The sequence below is a fragment of the Neopsephotus bourkii genome, unplaced genomic scaffold (genome assembly GCF_033783945.1).
Source record: "Neopsephotus bourkii isolate Nb327-2 ecotype Australia unplaced genomic scaffold, CSIRO-AGI_Nbou_v1 NB_1638, whole genome shotgun sequence".
Taxonomy (NCBI): domain Eukaryota; kingdom Metazoa; phylum Chordata; class Aves; order Psittaciformes; family Psittacidae; genus Neopsephotus; species Neopsephotus bourkii.
In genome coordinates, this window is record NW_026902113.1 from 10,658,644 (window position 1) to 10,678,143 (window position 19,500).

The 19,500-nt window shown below is 42.2% G+C and overlaps 1 protein-coding gene across 2 annotated transcripts in view; it reads right to left on the minus strand.

Annotated features, from left to right (window-relative positions):
* Positions 1–2,412: 2,412 nt before the first annotated feature.
* Positions 2,413–19,500, minus strand: part of KATNAL1 (katanin catalytic subunit A1 like 1) — a 42,802-nt gene continuing 25,714 nt past the window's right edge. For both annotated transcript variants that reach the window (XM_061374408.1, XM_061374409.1), the window contains exons 6-12: positions 17,422–17,546; positions 16,819–16,924; positions 11,917–12,075; positions 10,929–11,055; positions 9,889–10,023; positions 7,447–7,573; positions 2,413–5,951 (exon numbers count right to left, since the gene is read on the minus strand). In XM_061374408.1, the coding sequence (XP_061230392.1) occupies positions 5,753–5,951; positions 7,447–7,573; positions 9,889–10,023; positions 10,929–11,055; positions 11,917–12,075; positions 16,819–16,924; positions 17,422–17,546 (978 nt within the window). In that variant the 3' untranslated portion in view covers positions 2,413–5,752. The remainder of the gene's footprint in view (positions 5,952–7,446; positions 7,574–9,888; positions 10,024–10,928; positions 11,056–11,916; positions 12,076–16,818; positions 16,925–17,421; positions 17,547–19,500) is intronic.

Here is a 19,500-nt window from a genome sequence, read left to right on the forward strand (position 1 = left end):
CACCTTCACCATCTGGGTGACCTTTCCTTCACAAGGAAGATCTCACACCATCAGCCCGTTCGATTGGATGTCACACCACAAGCTGCGCAAGAACACCAACCGCTAAGCAAAAGGGGGCTCTGTGGAACCAATTCCTCTGCAAAGGCTGGCTGAGAGATGGATAAACAATGGTAATTATTTCAAAACAAATTGGAAGCAGAAAGCACAAGCAGCCGTGTAACTGATGGACAAAAAGGAAAGCCACAAACAGAAGAAATTTCAGATCTCAATGTCTTGGGTGCTCGGGTATCTTCCTCTAAGCAAGTATTTTTCCACCTTTCCCTTTCTCCAAAGTTAAGTTCAAAAAACTCGTACTTCCAAGATGGTTTCTTTCACATCACAGCTTCTGCAAAGGAATGCTCATGATGGGAGACACAGCTGTAAACTGGCAGTAAGAATTTCTCTCTTTGCCAAATTAATATCCTCAATATTGTATTTCAATGACTTTGCACACAGCCACACTGCTTACTGTACAGCAGACAGGCAAGTGGCATAACATACTGCTTTCCTCTTCAAGTAAGCATGCTGGGAACGGGCTCAACAGCTTCATGTACCAATCAGACCATGGGATCCCTAAAACCCTAACCCAGGCGCTGAGCACAAGCCCCATGGTTTCCCTGTAACTCCAAGGAAAATGTTTCTACTACAGTAAAGAAGTCACAAACACAAAAGACAGAAAATCGAGCTTGGACACGCTATGACCCTACTCTACCAAGCAGTAGGAATGGGAACATCCCCACACCTTGCCTCTTCATAACAAAGCCAGAACTTTTCTTGTGGCACTTCCTTGGCTGTTAAGTGTTCCTGCACCGGGCAACCAGGATAGCCAAGATATCTCATCCCATATGCTTGTAATGCTAGCTGGGGCCTTCTAAAGAAGATGGAAAATAGCCTGGATCTTTCCAAGACACCTAGGTGCAGACATCAGTATGAGCATGGCACTTCAGCTGATCAAAAGACAGCTCTGTATTGCACAAAAGGAGTTGCTCTCTTAGAGGCACTGAATGACCATGTGCGTGGTAACTGGGTCAGAAGAACAGATCACAACCAGCATACAAAAGCAGGCTGGCTTTGAAAGCAGACAGAGTCAAATGCCCCTGTGCTGTGGGAAGTGGGAACATCATTTGCTGCTGCAGGTCTCTTAGCTAAGGGCTGTGTGGAATTTGGGCTCTGAAATAAAGGTGATTGAGGCACCCACAGCCATGGCCAAGCTTTCACACAGTGCTGTCACAAAACACTTAACCTGAGCAGGGAAAAAAGACCATGTGCCACATGCTGTGAGCTGCAGCATCTCTCTGCTATCATCAACATGGGTGTCTTTCTGCAATGTGCTTTATTCCATCAGAGAGCTACTGAGCCTGCTCTTGCTCAGCGTGGCTGCAGTCTGCACCTACAGCGTTGCTCAGTGGGCATCTCACCCACTTTATGCCAGCATGTTGCTCCAGCATTCCCAGGCTCCTGGCTTGCTCCATGGCAGCATAGCGCCACTGTGCATCAGGTACTTACCTGTCACTACAGATCCACCCAAAATCTATCCACAGTCTGATTCAGGGTGACTTACTCCTAAAACAGACAAAATCTTTTTCACTATTTCCTCTGCTGCTTCCACCTCCTTCTGCCTGGATTGCACAGCTATGTCTTTGCTCACTGTATGAAGGACGTCTTTACAGCACACAAGCCCTTTCATCTTTACCATGATCAGAACAAGCCAGTGCACCTTTGCTAGTTCACAGTCTCCTTTAAACTGGGGTGAGCTGAACTTTCTAGGCAAAGATTTGACCTCTCTTGAAATCCCCTGATCAGCAATTTCCCTTGCTCGCTCTTTCATGTTTGAAGCATTATGAAACACTGGAAAGGACACGTTTCTTCATAAGGAAGTTAGTGAGAAAATTCAAATAATCAACTCAGTCCCAGGAGAAATGGGGTCTCTTTCCAAGTTTGAAAGCTCTTTCTTAACAGAAGTTTTGCTCTTGAAAGTCTTCTGGTTAGCAGGCAGCTGACGATATGGCTTCTCTGGAGCCTGATTATACTTCCAGCCTAGGGGCAAGTAATAAAAAATCCTGCCTGGCTCTGTGAGGTCTGAATCAGGTGCTAACACTGAACATCTGCTGGGGCCTCTGCCCTCCTCTTCCCCACCCTGGTTCTCTGTGCTGGGCATTGAAGCGTTCTCCATTTTATAGCTTGTGGCAATGAAAGGCCAATTTTAGAGGGAAAACATTACTGACAGCATTATCCAACAAATCCAGACTGCTTTAACTGCTCTCCATATGGGACTTTGGTGAGTCCACCACTGCCAGGACATGCTGAAAAGATCTGCACTGCATGGCAGCCTTTGAAACAGTTACCAGCAAACATTCACGGCCCTACCCGAGAGAGACAAACAGACTACACATACATTTATTACTTCATGCAACCAGACTGCTTGTTGCACAAAAATTAACAGTGCCACCCAAGAGGATGTTTAGAGAGAGACACTTAAACACAGCCTTAAAACATGGGGTTTATGTAATTCAGGTACAAACTACAGAGGCACCACACATTGTGTGCGTATACATACACATACACGTGTGCATTTGCATCTCCATACACATACAGACACAGACAGAACAGATTGTCACAGCAGGCTGTGGTATGTTCATACACTGCTCTTTGAGGAATCCATCATCCCTACATAAGGGTTTCCACCACTGGGAACAAACCAGGGCCTTGAGTTGGTCTGACACTGTTGGTGTGACCTTCCTTCCCTTGCTGTACCCCAATGCTGGCTTCCCTCTTGAGTTAATAACCCAGTCTCCAAGCCCATCTAGGTTAAGTGCACCACTGGGACTTGGTAAAGATATGAGTCAGATCCCTGCTCTGGAAAGTCTCAGCAGGGAAGGGATGGTCTCTGTATTCTGGGATGCCTGATCTAGCAGGGTGCAGGTGTAATGCTGTTTACAGCCATTGTACATCTAAACATCTACAGCCTGGAAACTTAAACTTTCCTGTTCTGCAGCAGTAACAGATAAATTGACCTGTACAGGAAGAGCATATTTGGATAGAAATCATGACCTTTGGAGAAAAAGACTGCAGCACCTGAATGACTGCTACTAGAGGGAATGTCCATTGCAGTGAATTTTGCCTAACATCCAAGAGGGGAGTTTAATGCCTTAAGGTAGAAGGTTCATCAAAGAGCTGAGGAACGACACCGTTGATAAATGCTGTGCTTTCATCAGCAGGAAGGGCACTGCTGCTTGCAGCACAAAAAGTGAGAAAACTGGTACTTGAACTTTCCTAAGCTGCAACTGCTGGATCCCAGCACTGCTCCTGGGCTGCCAAACAGGGCAAGTTCTTGGCATTCATGTCTATTCCCTTCTAGATCTTGCTTGCGTAGAGTAAGCACCTCAGGCAGCAGTGGCCTCTCTAGTGTTAGACCCTGAAGAGCTATTCTGGTACTGGCCACAACAGATTCACATAGCTTTACTATTTCTACTGCAGTAAAACAATCAAACACAGAGTACCAGCTGCAGCCTCCAGCTTTCCTACAGAAGAAATGTCAGCCTGCAGCAATGTTTTCAAAGCTTTTCTCTACATAGGTCCAGTCATTCCTTGGTAAGAATTTATCCAAAAATTAGGGAGTCAACACAGCTTTTGATTGCTCATCTTCCAGTGCACAGAGAACTGTTCCTTTCAGTTTAACAGCCACAGGTACTGTGAATCCCAAGGGCTCTGCTGTGCATTTAGTGCAAACTGGTCAGGAAAAAAGCTTTTATTCTCCCTGTAGGTGACAAGGAAAAAGCTGGTGTCCCTTCTGCACTAGCATGATGTGTAACGGGGCCTAACATTAGACAGCAGGGATACTCTGTCCTTGGAAAGATGTGAACAGTAGATGTGTCTCAACCAGTCTGGGGCCCCAGAAGACATTTTTTTGGAGTGCCACACTGAAACACGTTTCTAAAGCCCTGACGAAGTTTCATGTCAAATACAAGACTGACATAACTGCCATGCTGTTTCTCCATGCAAACTGGGGCAGCCCTTTATAAGACAGGATCAGAGATGTGGTCTTCACATAGAAAGAAAGAAAGAAAGAAAGAAAAAGGAGTATTGAGAGACAAAGCAGCAATGGTAAACAGCTTCGAAAGTCACTTGTGTAATCAGATAGATGCTGCAGACCTGTCATGCACATACCCTGACAGTCCTTGTTACTGAACAGCAGCATTTGAGCAGCATTTGCCTTAGTGGTTCACATGTCATAGCCCAAGAGACCAGTGTGCTGAATTACTGGCATTACTGGGAACTTCCAGGAACTAGCAACAAGGAGCAAACAAGGATATACTCCCATTCAAGAGGAGGTGTTCTCTCACGCCAGTTTGCCACATCTGGCTATGCCACTAGGAGTCTCAGCAGAGAGCCAAAGGGCAGAGTACCTACCAAACTGCACAGCAACTCAAATCCAAGATACTTTAGGTCTACCTTGCAAAATCACAAAAAACTTGAGCACTTGCATATTCCTCTGTAAATCTGACTTCCTTCTCATTCCTATCACTGGAAACCTTCATATGTGTCAGACTTGCAGCCCAAGTCTGTGAAAAGCTCATATAGTCAGCATGACAGTTATATGCTAGAAAGAGTATTTCTCATGCTAGTTTATAATCCAATCCTTCTTACTCGTGCACTTGTTCAAGGGAAAGGAAGAGACAGGTAAGAACACAAATGAGATTGTACAGATTATTTTCCCCATAATCAATAACATTTACACGTTTAAGAAATCGTCATTAAAAAATATTAAGCATGAACAGATCTACAACATGAACAGGTACAAACCCTTGCTTAGTAAAGCTAGGAAAGAGTTCATGTCTAACCAGAAGTGGTAGTCCACGACATTTTAAAAGACAGCCTCGATATTAGCGTCTTTACTGTATTAAACTCTTGGTACTTAAATAATAATAATAGTTACAATATCTAGACAGCACAAAGCATGATACATAAGCATAAAAGTGCAAGACATAACTTTAGTCAAAGTGCCTACTGGTCAAACTGGTACAAACTATTTTCAGAGATCAAGCGTAAACCAGACTGAGAGCAATCATTTTCCTCTCATTTGCATCAGAAGTTGTCACAGGTAACATCAATCCATCCTGAAGTGACATCAGTTCCAAACGGGTATACATGAGAGGAGAGCCAAGCCAACGTCTTGATGGAAAGCTGATCCTCTGTGTAATGCCAATTAATCCACAGGTTTTGCTCTGAATATCCGAGCAGAGAGAGAGAGAACGGTAACTTCAATGCCACATTCTATGGAGGCAGAGTCAGCAGCTTAACAGAAATGTAGCACTTAAGAGCAGGGGGTACAGCAAGCCCTTGTTAGCTCCTCTGGAGTCACATCCCACAGCTGATTTATTGATTCCAGCCATAAAAGATGACTATGAGGAGGTTAAGCAACACTTCTCTTCATTTGAAAAATAAAAATATTATCCTTACAAGTGTAATTTTTCCCTTCCTGTTTGTCTTATTTTACTGTTTCAGAGATAAAACATTTTTTACAATATCAGCTTGTTACTGCATTCACTCCCTTTAAAGGCAAATGGATTTTAAGAGATCATGTCACCAGAAAGCTGTGGGATGGGGGCAGAGGCAAACCTTTTATTAAACCTGTAAAAGATTTCTAACTCATTTTGCAAGGTAAAACAACAAAACCCATAAAACTCTAGCAGCGGAGATCTGTCACTGAGATTTAAGCAGATCCAAACTCCACCATCCATTTTTCATACTTCTCCAGGTCTGCAGCAGAAACAGATTTGGAGATTTTCTTCAGAGCCAACTCAAAGTCCCCGTTGGTAACCGGCATTTGAAGCTCCTCTTTAGACAGTGCACGAATCTCTTCTGGAGTTAAGCCGTTAATACGTCGTCTCATTGCCATTAAAGAGGCATCCCTGGAAATACAGGACAATGTATGGGAGCTAACTGCTAGCAGCATGTGCTGTAAGCCTATGAATTTTGATTGTATTCTCTCGCTAGAAATCACGGGCAGCAACACTTAAGAGAGCATTTATTTACCCTACAAGATGCAGTTCATATCCTTCTTAGCTTCCATCTTCCCAGATCACTACATTAACTCAACGTAAAGAATGCAGTGGCACCAAAACCCATTTAAGCATATGCTAAATGTGCAGAGATAATTAAAACTATAAAACTGAAAGCCTTTTACAATGATTCATAGAGATAAAATTTTACAACTTCAGTGCATGAAAGGGCAGGGTGGGATCAGAACTGCTCTCTGGGACTTTTAGACTTCTTGTTTGTTTTTTTTCAAACTAGCCTGGATTTTGCATCCCCATCCTCTTAAATTTCAACCCTTTTCTCACTATGTATCCCAAAAGGGTAGCCCAGCTCTGTTACGTGCTTGTGCATACCATGTGGATCTGCAAAGGGCAGTGCAGGAGGCATGAGACTGGAGCATCATGTGGTCCCGCAAGGCTGAGGCCGTAAGTGCCTATGGCTCCTCATGCTCTACCTGCTCTATGACTCCTCCCCACCTTGGATGCTGCCAGTGTGGCCCACTGGCATGGAAAGTACTGATCATTTCTCACACCATGGCCCACATACAGCCTGAAATTACACTTTCTCTTTCCCCAGGTTTTTCCCAGCAAGGGATAACACAGGCCCCAGGGAGAACAGGTAATTTAACTACTGCACTGCGTGACACGCACCAAATTTTCAAAACCATGGAGTCATTTTACAATTTCACCAAAGCAGCAGGGGAAATATAAAAACATCCCAAGCCACGTTCTTAAAGGATCAGTTTCTCTTGGCAGGGATCCTAACTTTATAAGGGACAGAGACTTCCTTCTGATAAGTTTTTTCAAATACCTGCCCTACACCAGAAAAGACTTATTTGTCAAAAAATGAAACAATTTGTGGGAACAGGATAGAAATAAATCCAGTACTAATGCTATAAATTATCTGTATCACCCTTGCACATAGAAGATTCAGACAGAAACCAAGAATGTGCTGCTCTGGTGGTTGTCCAAACATACAGCATACAGAAGCCCCACACAAGTGTTCTGTGAAAGGTTCCTTTGCATCACAAAACATTAGCTCTTAAACTCATGAGATTTAAAAGCAAACAAATAAAATGAAATAAATCCAAACCTGTTGTGCACTACATTAACAAATGCAGTAAATACAGCCAACAAGATTCACTCAGAGAATTTTTTTGTCTTTGGATCCAAGAATACTTAACCACATCTTGCAGAAAGACTCCACAGTCTTTAGACCACTCCACATGACAGGAACACACGGTTCCAGTACTGGGCCTCAAACACAGTCACTGTTAGCTTCACCTGCAGTGGGTATTACCTTTTATCACACAATGCAAACAATGACTTTCCATGTAGTTTTATTTGCAAAATAAGGGGAATGAGATACCTGCAAACATTAGTGATGTCAGCACCAGAATAGCCTTCAATCTTCCCAGCAATTTCTTCAAGGCTGATATCAGGATCTAGCTCTACTTCCCGAAGATTAATCTTAAGTAGTTCTGCTCTGCCTTTTGCTACAATATAAAAACACTTGTTTGAAGACTTGCAAGAGTAACATTAAAAAATATACAAACACAACTAAGGTTTTTCATAGTAAGTACAAACGAAAGGATTTAGCATGAGAAAATGAAAGAGACAGAACAAATCACAGTAAAGTGTACAATCAAATACTATAAAGTATATGGTTAAAGCAGTATATTAAACCAGCATGCTCTAGAGAGATTTTCCAAAGTCATATGTCATAAAAAATGTCTGTTATGTCTCAGATGACGAAGCATTTGGTCATATACTACCCAAGGGCACAAAAGCACAATCCTACAAATGTCTGCTACTTTTCATTTTTGGATTCACTCGCTACTCAAGTGTTTGACTGCATATTATTCACACAGTTTCATTAGAACCACAATGATAATTCTATTAACAGAGCTTCAGACAGCATAAACCCCCTAACAATAGGCTGAACTTTAAGCATATGTTTAAGCCCTTTACCCAGTTGGGACCCAAGAAAGCTGCTGAAGCCTGATAGAAAACAGATACATTAATACAGTAAACTTATATTAATATATTTACAATACAAGTGTCCTGGTATTCCACTTCCAGACCTAGATGAAGTGTGCATGCACTGATAACCAGCTGGGTAAATGAGCACTTATGCAGCCAATTAACCATTTTCTTGTAGAGTGCATGTGCGTATGTGCATTTGGGTACAGATGTTAAGCAACAACCTAGGCTTGTAAGAGGGAATTCACATCTGACAGCTTAGGCCTCAGTGTTACTCTTCACAAGGGTGGTAAAGAAGAGAACAAACATTCTCCTGGCATCTTTATTTCCACAGTGACCAATTTTTATGACCTAGAAAAGAAGACAGTCACAAAAGAGGAAGTAGCAGTAGGAAAGGCTAAAAGTCTTAAGGAAATTTCCACTTTTATTTATTGATATCCCTAATTCATTTTTTATTTCTTTTAATTGAGGGGATATATCAAAGAAATTAGAAAGCTTCTCTAAAGCTGCTGGTTTTGTGTGCTTTGAAGAGCTGTCAAGAATATAGTCATCAATCACACACAACTGGCACTAGCCATAAAATGGAGATTTGTTATTTACAGAGCACAGTGCATATATGGCATACCTGCAGAGAGCATCCTGTATTAAAGAACATTCTTCTAATCTTTGCTATGGGGCTAAGCAAGTCTTTGCAGTATTTTGGAAATGAAACACAGCAGAACATACACTTTCATCAAATACCACAATATGCAAATATATATATATCATATCACATCACTTTTTCAATTACAGTGACTGACCAGATCAGATCACCCAGCACAGTTATAAATGCATCATTTAGATTTGCCCAGAACAGCTCAACGTTCTTATTTACAGAACAGATGTAACAGAACATCAGACTGGAAATAAAACTATAGCACACCTTGTATGTTGTCCAGGGTGTAATACAGTGTGTCAAAACCAATCTGGTTTAATTAGGAACAAGAGCAAGAGCTGATAGGATTTTAAACTAATTGGTCATAAAGACAGGCATCCTGTTAGGAGCTGTTACTGCCTGTAAGCTGCACAGACAAGCTGTGGAACTATTAAGTGTCCTTATACCTGCTAAACTCAGTCACAACTGCTGTCACCATGAACATGTATCTTGTTATCTAGAGTGCTCATGCAGGGAGATGAGGCATCCACTGCACCAAGAAACACAGCTATCAAAAACTTCAAGGGATAGGAATCTCAAAATTAATAGGACAGGTGAATGACAGCTAGGAGAGACAATACAAGCTGAGACATCTTAAAGCAGGAAAGGCATCAGCCTGCTGCATTCTGCGTGACTCAAAGCAAAGTCATAAAGGGAAGCAAAGTCATAAAGGCAAGGAAGCACGATCTACAGCAAACTAAGCCTGTAAGTGAAAATTCATGGATCCACTTCTTTGCATTTGTCTGCAAGAGCATGGAGTGCATTTGCAGTATTTGTGAACATGTCCAAAGGCTGCCTTTGATGATCACTCAAAGACTGACTGTTAAACATTTAAAATAATTCCAGGCTCATTAAAACTAACTCTCTTTCAAAATGTAAGAGCCCATCAATGGGCTTGCAATGAAATGCTGCAGCTCTTTGTTGTTAAGCCCCCAAGCAAGTAGTTGCTGTTCATTTTTTTCCCCTTTCTCTTACTCTTCTCAAAAATAAAGCAACCCAGCCAAATGATCAACCCCCAAATTTCACTGCTCATCACAAAACCATAAAAATTCCTCTCAACTCAATGGTCCTGCATTAACACTAAGCTTGTCTTGCAAAGGCCATTTTAAAGGAAAATGCTCATAGCAAACATACCTGTGGGCAAAGGTATATAAATCCTCTTCTCTAGTCTTCGTCGGAGAGCTTCATCAATATCCCAGGGAAAATTTGTAGCAGCTAATACCATAACCATCTTGGAAGGGTCATCATTTTCCAGAGCACCACCTACCCCTGCAAGCACAATAGTTTAATTTTATTTCACAGGTCTTATTGATTGAAATGCTTTGCTAAGAAACAGTGCAGACAAACATTGCAAAAGCATGGTCAAAGCTAAGCAACAGCTCTATACAGTCCTAGTGCCCCTTTCCAAACTTCCCACAGCTTAGGAGTGACAAGACCATCTGTCACAGAGGGGGGACAGTTCATTCTTCTGCTGAGTCAGGGGATGGCTTTCTCTGACAGTGCTAATGGCATAGTCCCACTGAAAATGCTATCTCTGCCAAATCCAGCCGTAGAAGAAATAAGAAGCACTCCCAGCCTCCCAAATGAGGACTGCAAAGTAATTATCACTTGGAGGCAAAAAGCTGCTTACCCTGAGTTTATCACAGTGAACCTGCACATTTGAGGACATTATAAATAGTAGTTAAACAGCAGCTGAAAAACAGAGGTGGTTATCAAATCACTATACAATATTCCTCAGATGGTCATCCTTGTTACGCGCTGCTGCACAAACCAGGTACTAAATCTGACTAAAAGGGCAGTATTAGCTGCCACCACAGAATACAGCAAAAATCAGATCTCCCCAGGCTAGACACTCTAGCAAAGGGGAGAAATTTGTTTAAATTGCATTAAAATTAAAGACCTATATTAAACTGCACAAATCTCCATGATTTGCTTCTGGAGTCTGTGTCTCTTATAGTTTTAAACTTACCATCAAAATAGCCATTTTAGAAAAAAAACCCCAAACACTTTTCAGTTATCTGCCTTCAAATGCTCCAAATATACACTCCTCTTAAGTCCTGCCTTCTTTTTCCCCTATCCATAAAGTCAGGTTTTCCAGATTACCCAAGTTCTTACATCCCCACCTATGAAGAAACAGCACCCCAGCCCCAAACTTGGATATAAACATTTGTTACCGTCCATTTGCACAAGCAGCTCAGACTTGACTCTGCGACTCGCCTCATGCTCATCAGATGTGCCTCTGCGGCTGCAGATGGAATCGATCTCATCAATGAAGATTGTTGCTGGAGCGTAAAACCTCGCCTTTATTCAAATGAAAACATCACTATTAGGGCTGCAGCAGCAAGGACAGGCTCTCGTCAGACCACAGCCCAGTCCCACTAGACTACTTACAGATGTTTCTTCCTGTCACAAGAAAATAACTCAAGATCCTGATTTACAGAAACTGCCTGGTATATGCTGAAGTTTATACACTTTAAATTGTACTCCTTGAGTCAGGGGTCTTTCAGAGCTGGCTGGCTTCCTCATCAACCAGTCTTGCAAAGGGGAAGAGGACCACAATCACAGTACAGGCAGTTTTCATGTCTAGGTTTTTGTGTCAGTGAGGGGTAAGTATAGAGGACAGAAGGGATCTCAGCCTATCTCAACCAAGGCAAGCTGTAACTGAGAATATTGTAGAGATGCATTGAGGAATCCAAATTGGTGAATGACTCCAGTGTAGGTTGACATGCAAATGTTCTTCACATCCCCTGCATGATAGACTGCATCCACAACTTCACTGAGAGGCTTGTGCCCATCATTCAGAACAGAAACAGAATTAAAATGTGTATTGCTTCTAGAATAACAATTCCAAATTTCTTTCAATTTCAAATCTATTTCCTATGGGCTTTTTGTCCCATAACTGAATGAGAACTGAATTTTTGTTAAGGTCACAGCTCTGTGCTTAGTCTAGAAAATGCTAAACATGGGTGGTGAACCATTTCCACCTTAGTCCTCAACAACAAGCCAGAAAAAGATGGAAACACAGATCATGTTTTCCTAACTGATTGAAGGAGCGTCAGCTCAATGAACTCTCTGCTTCCAGCATGCTACTGGAGGGGCAGGAAACCACGAGATGTCCTTTCTCACCTTAGTGATCCCCAGATCACATCACTGAAGACATACCATTTCAAACAAGAGGCGGACCAGCTTCTCAGACTCGCCCCTGTATTTAGATGTCAGGGTAGAAGAAGACACATTGAAGAATGTTGTTCCACACTCTGTAGCAACAGCTTTTGCTAGCATTGTTTTGCCAGTGCCAGGAGGGCCAACCATCAGCACACCCTGCAAGGTGAAAACAAAGGTAATGAACAAATAAACTCTGCATTTGGTACTCTACACTACATTTCAGTATGATCCAAGATCTGTATTTAAATTGTTTAATAACATAATTGCCATCAGTGAAAAACACAAGACAAGAATCCCGTTTCCAAGAACAACATGGAAGTGTTCTGCAACTTCTTTTTACCACTCTGGTGGAGCCTGAATCACAAACCTGGTAACTGTTGCTGCACCTATCACCTCGGAATTGGACACCTGAATCAGACACAGCCTGGACTTGAACTTAGGCCTTTCCCAACTCACGAGAAGCTGCACAGGCAGATGAAGACAATGAATTCTTCTCTGCAGAACAAAGGCCCCTTTAAGGAAACCAAAATACTTTTGCAGAAAATTGTATTCCCTCAGTAGAGCACCCTTCTGTAGAAAAACATTTTGCCAAAAAATCCTGATGATCTGTATGTATGAATCTGGTTAATTTTTACATTTAAGTATGCACAAGAGCATTCACTGAATATGACAGTTTGCCATACTGTTTAATCTCTCCATCTCAGTACTTCTACAGCCATACTACCGCATCTTAGCAATTCCTAGCTGAAACACGATCCTCACCACACTGATGGATGGCAGAAGAGCACTGCTATTTCTGTTTCATAGATAAGCAACTGTGGCTCATGTGGACTACCACTCAAGCCCACAAAAGCCTAATCTGAGCCTCAGTGATTATTCAGGAAGCTTTAAATTAGAAAACTGAACTACAGTTAAGTCCCAGGTTGGCATCCACACCATCAGGCTGTCTTTCCACCTGTGGTCTATCTGGAAGAAAGAGTAAGGAACACACACCTCTGCAGCTCAGCACACTTACCCATCATTATACAAGCAGGATTTTAGCTAAACACACAGTGCTCTCAGGACCCATGTTAAGATTGTAGCACCGAGACTGGTTAATCACTCTTGACAATATTTCTAAATACAGTTATCATTACGGATAGTCCTCCCAACCCTTTCAGCAGCAGTGCTGCAGAGGGATGCCATGCTGTTCCATTCCTGCAGAGCACTATAATAGGGCACTGTGATTTTAAGCATGGCACTATGAAAATGTAGTGCCCAAGCAGCTTGGGTTTTTTTTTCCTTCCCAACTGCAAGATCTTATTACATGCTAACAAGAGTTTTCTAAAGTAAAGTTGTACTGTGTTCCAAGGGTAATCAAATTAGCTAGAATTAGAACTGCACATCATAATGTGCTTTGCAATTAATAACTTACATAAAATGCCACAGCAATAAAATATCTGTTAATGCAAGCCACATAGTAAATTAGATTTCATCTGCTCCTCACAAAATTTTACTTCAAAAAGCACAAAGAATGACATGGAAGAGATCTATAAAACCAAGTCAACCGGGAAGACAATTATTCAAAAATGTACTATTCAAGAGCAATAGCCTCTCTGTACTCCATTTTCCATTAACTCTTAATACCTTTATTGCCATTTAACACTTAGCTAATGCAAGCTCAACATACATTCATTGGTAAATTAAGTCAGAAATGTTCACGTACCATCCATACAGCTAACAGTCCAATGTCACTCCTCGGGCTGCCCAAGGTTTCCTAAGCTGCAGAGCAGCAAGCATAAAAATTAAATGGACTCTTTCTCCCCATGAACATTCAGACATATACTGGGCTTTGAGTTGCTGCACAGTCATACTGATATTACAATAATACTGCAAGTACAACCCTGGAGTGACTGGGTGAAAATTACTCAGCCTGCGATATGCAGGTCAGGTAACTTACTGTTCTCTCCGAGTTTCAAATGGTTTTATTCAGTATTTTTTAACAAGCTGTACCTCAATTCAAATCACACTTGACCCCTGTGTTTGACAAACTGTGTTTTCTGCAGGGCCTGGTGATATAAGAGACTAACATCGTTTTTTGGATATTGCTTTGGTCCTCCATTATTATGGAAGGTCAAATTCTGGCTGTGACATGCTTTCGTGTGAGGTGTCCCTACCCACAGCAGGGCGGTTGGAGCTAGATGATCTTAAGGTCCTTTCCAACCCTAACTATTCTATGATTCTATGTTGCTTTTCGAAGCCCATCGCTTTGCACCTCCTGTGCTTTGCACCTCCTGTGCAACGTGAGCACTACGTTGCACATGATACTGGTGGCCTTACATATGTGCATAACATTGGTGCAAAGCAGACGCATCAGGTGGAAAAGCAGGGGAAAACCAAGCTCTCTGGGGGTGAAGATGATACCAATATCAGTTAAAAGAACTTGGGTTCTCAGTAAAACAAGATATGCATGGTTGCAAACAGAAATACATAGGATCAAGTTGCACTCTCTCTCTCTCTCTGCAAACTAGGAGGCTGCCACTTACTCACTAGTTAAAATCCTTGACAAACACAAAGACTTCTTTATTCTTCCTCTAAGGCTGTTAATCCAAAGTATTTCAATAAGAAGCTGAAATGCACCACAGGGAGCAAGTATTTTGATGAAATCACTGCAGGGTTACTTCTTGTTGTTGTAACAATCACTAGCAGGGCAGTGGGAAGCACAGCGAGCAACTGGGCCTTCTTGGCACAAAACAGTTCAGAAAAAAAGAAAGAGCAAGCCCACGGACCCTCAGAAACTCATGGCTGCAGCTACACAGCAACTGTGTTGAATCAGGGAAGACAGCTGCCTGCTTCACACAAGGTACCATCCTCTGAATGCAGGCACAAACTGTGAGGGCTGTCTTGGGAATTGTTCTCAGGAGAGTCTGGACATCCAGAAACAGATTTGGCTGCCTTTTCCCTGAATTACTGTCCTGAATGCCTCGGCTCAACAAATGCCTGCTGCTATACTGATTACTGCAAGAAACACTCTTCCCTTCAAAACTTCTCATCCTTGTAGCACAGTCAGGGGTCAATAGCAGGGAAAATACATGCTGTTGTGTGTGAAAAATAAATTCGGGAGAGTTACAGCTTCACAAGTCACCAGGGAAAAGGCTAACAATGACAACTCTTCATGGACTCGTCAGAAATCAATCTGCATTGCAGACTGAAGAGAGGAAATAATCTTAAATTTTTTCCATGTCTACAACCACCTCATTTTCAGAGGCGACACCACTCAGTAGGAAAAGATAATCTCACACAGAGATAGAGACTGTAACTCTTTAAAAGACCAGGCTGTTGTTTCTTTACTCACTGCCACAATGCTCAGAGACGAGGCCAGTGGCACTTTTTATGTCCCCTGCAGTCTGCTGAGATGCCTGCCTAACAGACAGATAGCCACTACATCCTCTAGGGATGTTAATACATGAAAAAAGCATAGCAGCTCTTCACTCCCTTAAAAGTTCTTGAAGACTGGACAGACAGGGCCCCTGCAGTCTATAAGGGTATAGATATAACTTCTATGCCAAGAGGAAAAGAGAGATTTAGCTGTTCAAAACACACTAAAATCTTACCCTACACTTGTAACCCATTCTATCTAGGCTCTGTCTAAGCCAAAAGCTCAGTTAACCTTTAGGTTAATCTCCAGGCCATTGGTACTGATCACTAAACCCCAAAGGCCATATGTAGCCTGGGGCTACATTTGGGCTGCCCCCCTGAAACTCCCTAAAGCTTCCATGAACAGCCCTCAAGCAACCATCTCCCAGCTCCTGCTGTCAGCTTGCACTCTTTCCAACTTCCCCTTTTTATTGTCCATAGACACCACAAGCCCGAATGACAAGTCCTCCACTCATTAGTTCCTGCAGGGCTTTGTTTTGTAAATAAGCAGAATAATGGGGATCTGGGACTAGCTCAGGCTGCAGGAGGACAGCTTGGAGGGTCAGACCTAAGTATAAACCAATAAGTACAAGGAGCAAGCAGGAAAAGACCGCGCCAGACTGCAAGTAATACAGGATCTGACACATGCTGCTGAATCTGCATACTAAACAACAGAAACTACTCACGTACACAGCATTCCCTAAGCATGCCATTGCCTTGCAGACTCAGAATAACAGACAATTTGCAGCAGTCTCTTTTCCCCAGTAATCCTTTTCAGTAACAATAAAGTCCTTGTGCTGTGACTAGTTATTCCCTAAACACGTGTCAACCCATTCTGCAACAAAAGCAAGATAATTTCATTTTCTGTTCACAGAAATGCTCAACAGCCTCCTTCCGCCTTGTCCTTTTTAGCTATAACCAAGGCTCAGACTGGGCTCACCCCTGGTCCATGAGGCAGGCCAGCTCACACCTATACTTTTCCCATTTCCCTTGCAGCTCACTCTCCCACTTGCATTTCTCCTACTCCAACAGTAACTATGCCCAGCTGTAAGTGTAACTGCAAAGCTAAATATTCTCTCAGATTAGCCCCCTCTCTCCCTGCTTCCTTGCATGATCTAGCCTGCAATTTGCTGTCTGAAACAGTTGGCACATGCAGAATAAAACAGGACTGCTTTCCTCTGTGAAGTGTTGAAGAGCAGCCACCATAATCCTAAACAGAGCTATCTGTTAAGCATTTCTGCTCTGAGTAAATACAAAAGAATTACTATTTAATGTAAAGCCTGCATACACTTCCAGCTGTTTCTTTCAGTGCATTTTAAAGAATTATAGAATGCTTCAGGTTATAAAGGACCATGAATCATTACAAGATGATTTCATGAAGGAATTCTTGATCTTTCCCATTTGCCTTTTCAGTCTTCTGCTACAGGCATCCACACATATTACAGCAGCAGACATACACAGCTAAAGCTTGCCATTTACTTAAAACACCAAATAAATTCCCACCTTCCAAGGTCTTCTAATCCCTTTGAAAAAATCAGGCATCCACATTGGAAGAACGACAGCTTCTCTTAATAATTTCTTGGCTTCTTCCAAATCTGCTATGTCATCCCTGTGCAAGATGAAGAAACTTGTGTAAGATTCCTGTACAACAGTATTTCTTCTATTTTTATACAGGAAAAACAGAACAGCCTTCATACCATCTCTTTTAGCATGCCAGTATATGCCTCATGAGAACACTCCTATAATCCAGTGACCTAAAATTGAATCTACTTCTGGAAGGTAGGAAAAAAATTATTTTCAACTCAAGTTACCCAGAGCTGCTTAATTAAAAATTGTTTTGAACAATGTGAACACCAAAGTGGTATCGTTAAAGTTCTCTGGAGTGTGCTTTCATTTCAGCAGCACCTGTAATGGATGTACTACACATTACATCAGTTAGCAACAAAAGCTTAACTGTCATCAAATTAATCAACTGCTAAAACGAAAAGGCCTTGCTTTGCCTATTTGGAGAAGATTATGACAGCTAACTGTTTGAAGAGTTAGAAGAAAGATAATTTCTCTACTCCATACTAACAAAACCACTTGAATTGAGAAAATCCCTCATACCAATGAATGCTTGGATTCCTTGACACAATGTCCCTTTCAAGAGCTTCGACCAATTCTTTGTCGTAACCCGCTCCATCAAATTTTGGAATTTCCCCATCACCAACTTCCTGGGGTATTTTCTTGCCCTAGAAGTGAAAGTCATACAGGCTCATAAGGACATTAGTCTTTCAACATATCCTTTCCTAGCAGTGCTTAGCAATATTATCTGGTTCATCTCTGTGGAAGCCACATGAAGGCATCAAGCTTTAACACAGCTATCTCAGCACCACAATGGCCAGCAAAACCTGATTGTTCACATCCTACACTCCACAGAGTCCCCAGATACCTGTGCTTCCTTCAATGCAGCTCACAGTGACAAAACCCCATCAAAATTCATTACATACCACAGTCAGTGGATGGGTGGGTTGGTTTTAAAGCAGCAAACCAGATTCTCTTCACAAGCCCTTAAACAACTCTTTAGACACCAAATGACACACTTCCTGGCCAGCAAAGGGGATGAAAGCAGGAACAGCCTCATAAATCAGCCTGCATCACAAGTTAACACTATATTAACTCCTGGCTGAAGACCAGAGCATCCAAAATGTACTGTGAAGATGCTACACCTGCCACACGACCTGCCAGAGCTAAATAACTGACACCTCATCATTGAAAAGGATTATACCCATTGTCTTTGATGGAGGAAATCCAAAAAAATTCTTTCCCCATGTTTAATTAAAGTGATCCTGCCCAGCAATTTCTCCTGTCCTGAACTGCAAACTACCTACTTCACACCTCATTCACAGGCGAGCTCCATTAACAGTTACAATGCTTTAAAAGGTCATACTTATTTAATGCTTTATTATTGAATGCTTTATTAATTTATTAAAGGCTGCACCAAAAGCTCTAAAGAAGCTTCCAACTCACACAGAGTTCTTTGAACTACAATAATTTCTGCAGCATGCTAATGCTCATTCAGTGACCCAGCCACACACTGCCTCTGTCCCCAAAAGTCCAGAGATCCTGGTTAATGCTTCCAAAGTGCCGTTAAGCTTTTGGGAGTGAGGTAACATTTTCTCTTCAAAGCATGAGGGCTCACACTCCTCCTCTTCCACTTCAGAAGGAAACCACTTCCCCTCCCAGCACAAAAGCACCATTCAGCAGTGCCTGAAAAGTAGCTGTGCTGTTTTACCAAAGGAGTTGAGTAGAGAGCTACTTTAGGACTCTTAACTCAGCTTCTAAACACTATCATAGCAGCAAGCTAAAGAATCCCAGCTAGCTGGACAAAAGGCAAGGCAAGCTGAGAGGCAGCTGGAGACACACAAATAACCTCGAAGTGGAAAAAGGTGGAGATTGCACACCTCCCAGTTGCCATGTACCCACCAGGCCTGTGAGGGAGCACGTCATCTTCCCACTGTTTTTACTTCCTGTTTCCAAGTGAAGTCTGTGTTATGTAGTACTTCCAGGTCAGGGTTTTTTTTCAATGGAAATGAAGCTGAAAGTTGTGTTCAGACAAAAAGCTGGCATGAAAAATGTAATGGTCTAGCACAAAATGCTAGAAATGGAAATGGAGAAAAAAGCCCTGTAGTGTTTGGAAGATTTCAGGAGACAGAAAATGGAATCCAAATATAACCACAAAAAGAGAAAGAAGGAGGGGAAATGGCAATGAAATGAAAGGTATTTGCTGTCTGTCTTTGTTACACACTTCTATCCCTCTGCAACAGACTGTTTGTTCTAGTCATGCACTGGAGGCCACACAAAGCCCAGCTGTGGAATGGTGTAAATAAAACAAATAAATAGAAACAAGGGGGGAGAAAAAGCTGAGCCCCAGTGTCCCAGTACCCAGTGCTGGGATACTCGCTCTTCCTGGGGCAGCTGTTTTTCCTGCTCCCTGTGGCATGGCTCGGCCATGGAGGGAGAAGGGCAGCACATGGAGAGGCGTGCTTTCAGCATCACCCTGGCTATTGGTTTAGTGCCACTGAATGCTTCCTTTCATTATTTGTTTTCCAGTTCTGAAATTAAAGCAAGATTTAAATTATTCACGGTTTTCAAATGTAGTAAGATTATTAACATTCCTCCCAAATTGTCCAACCTGCAATCCTC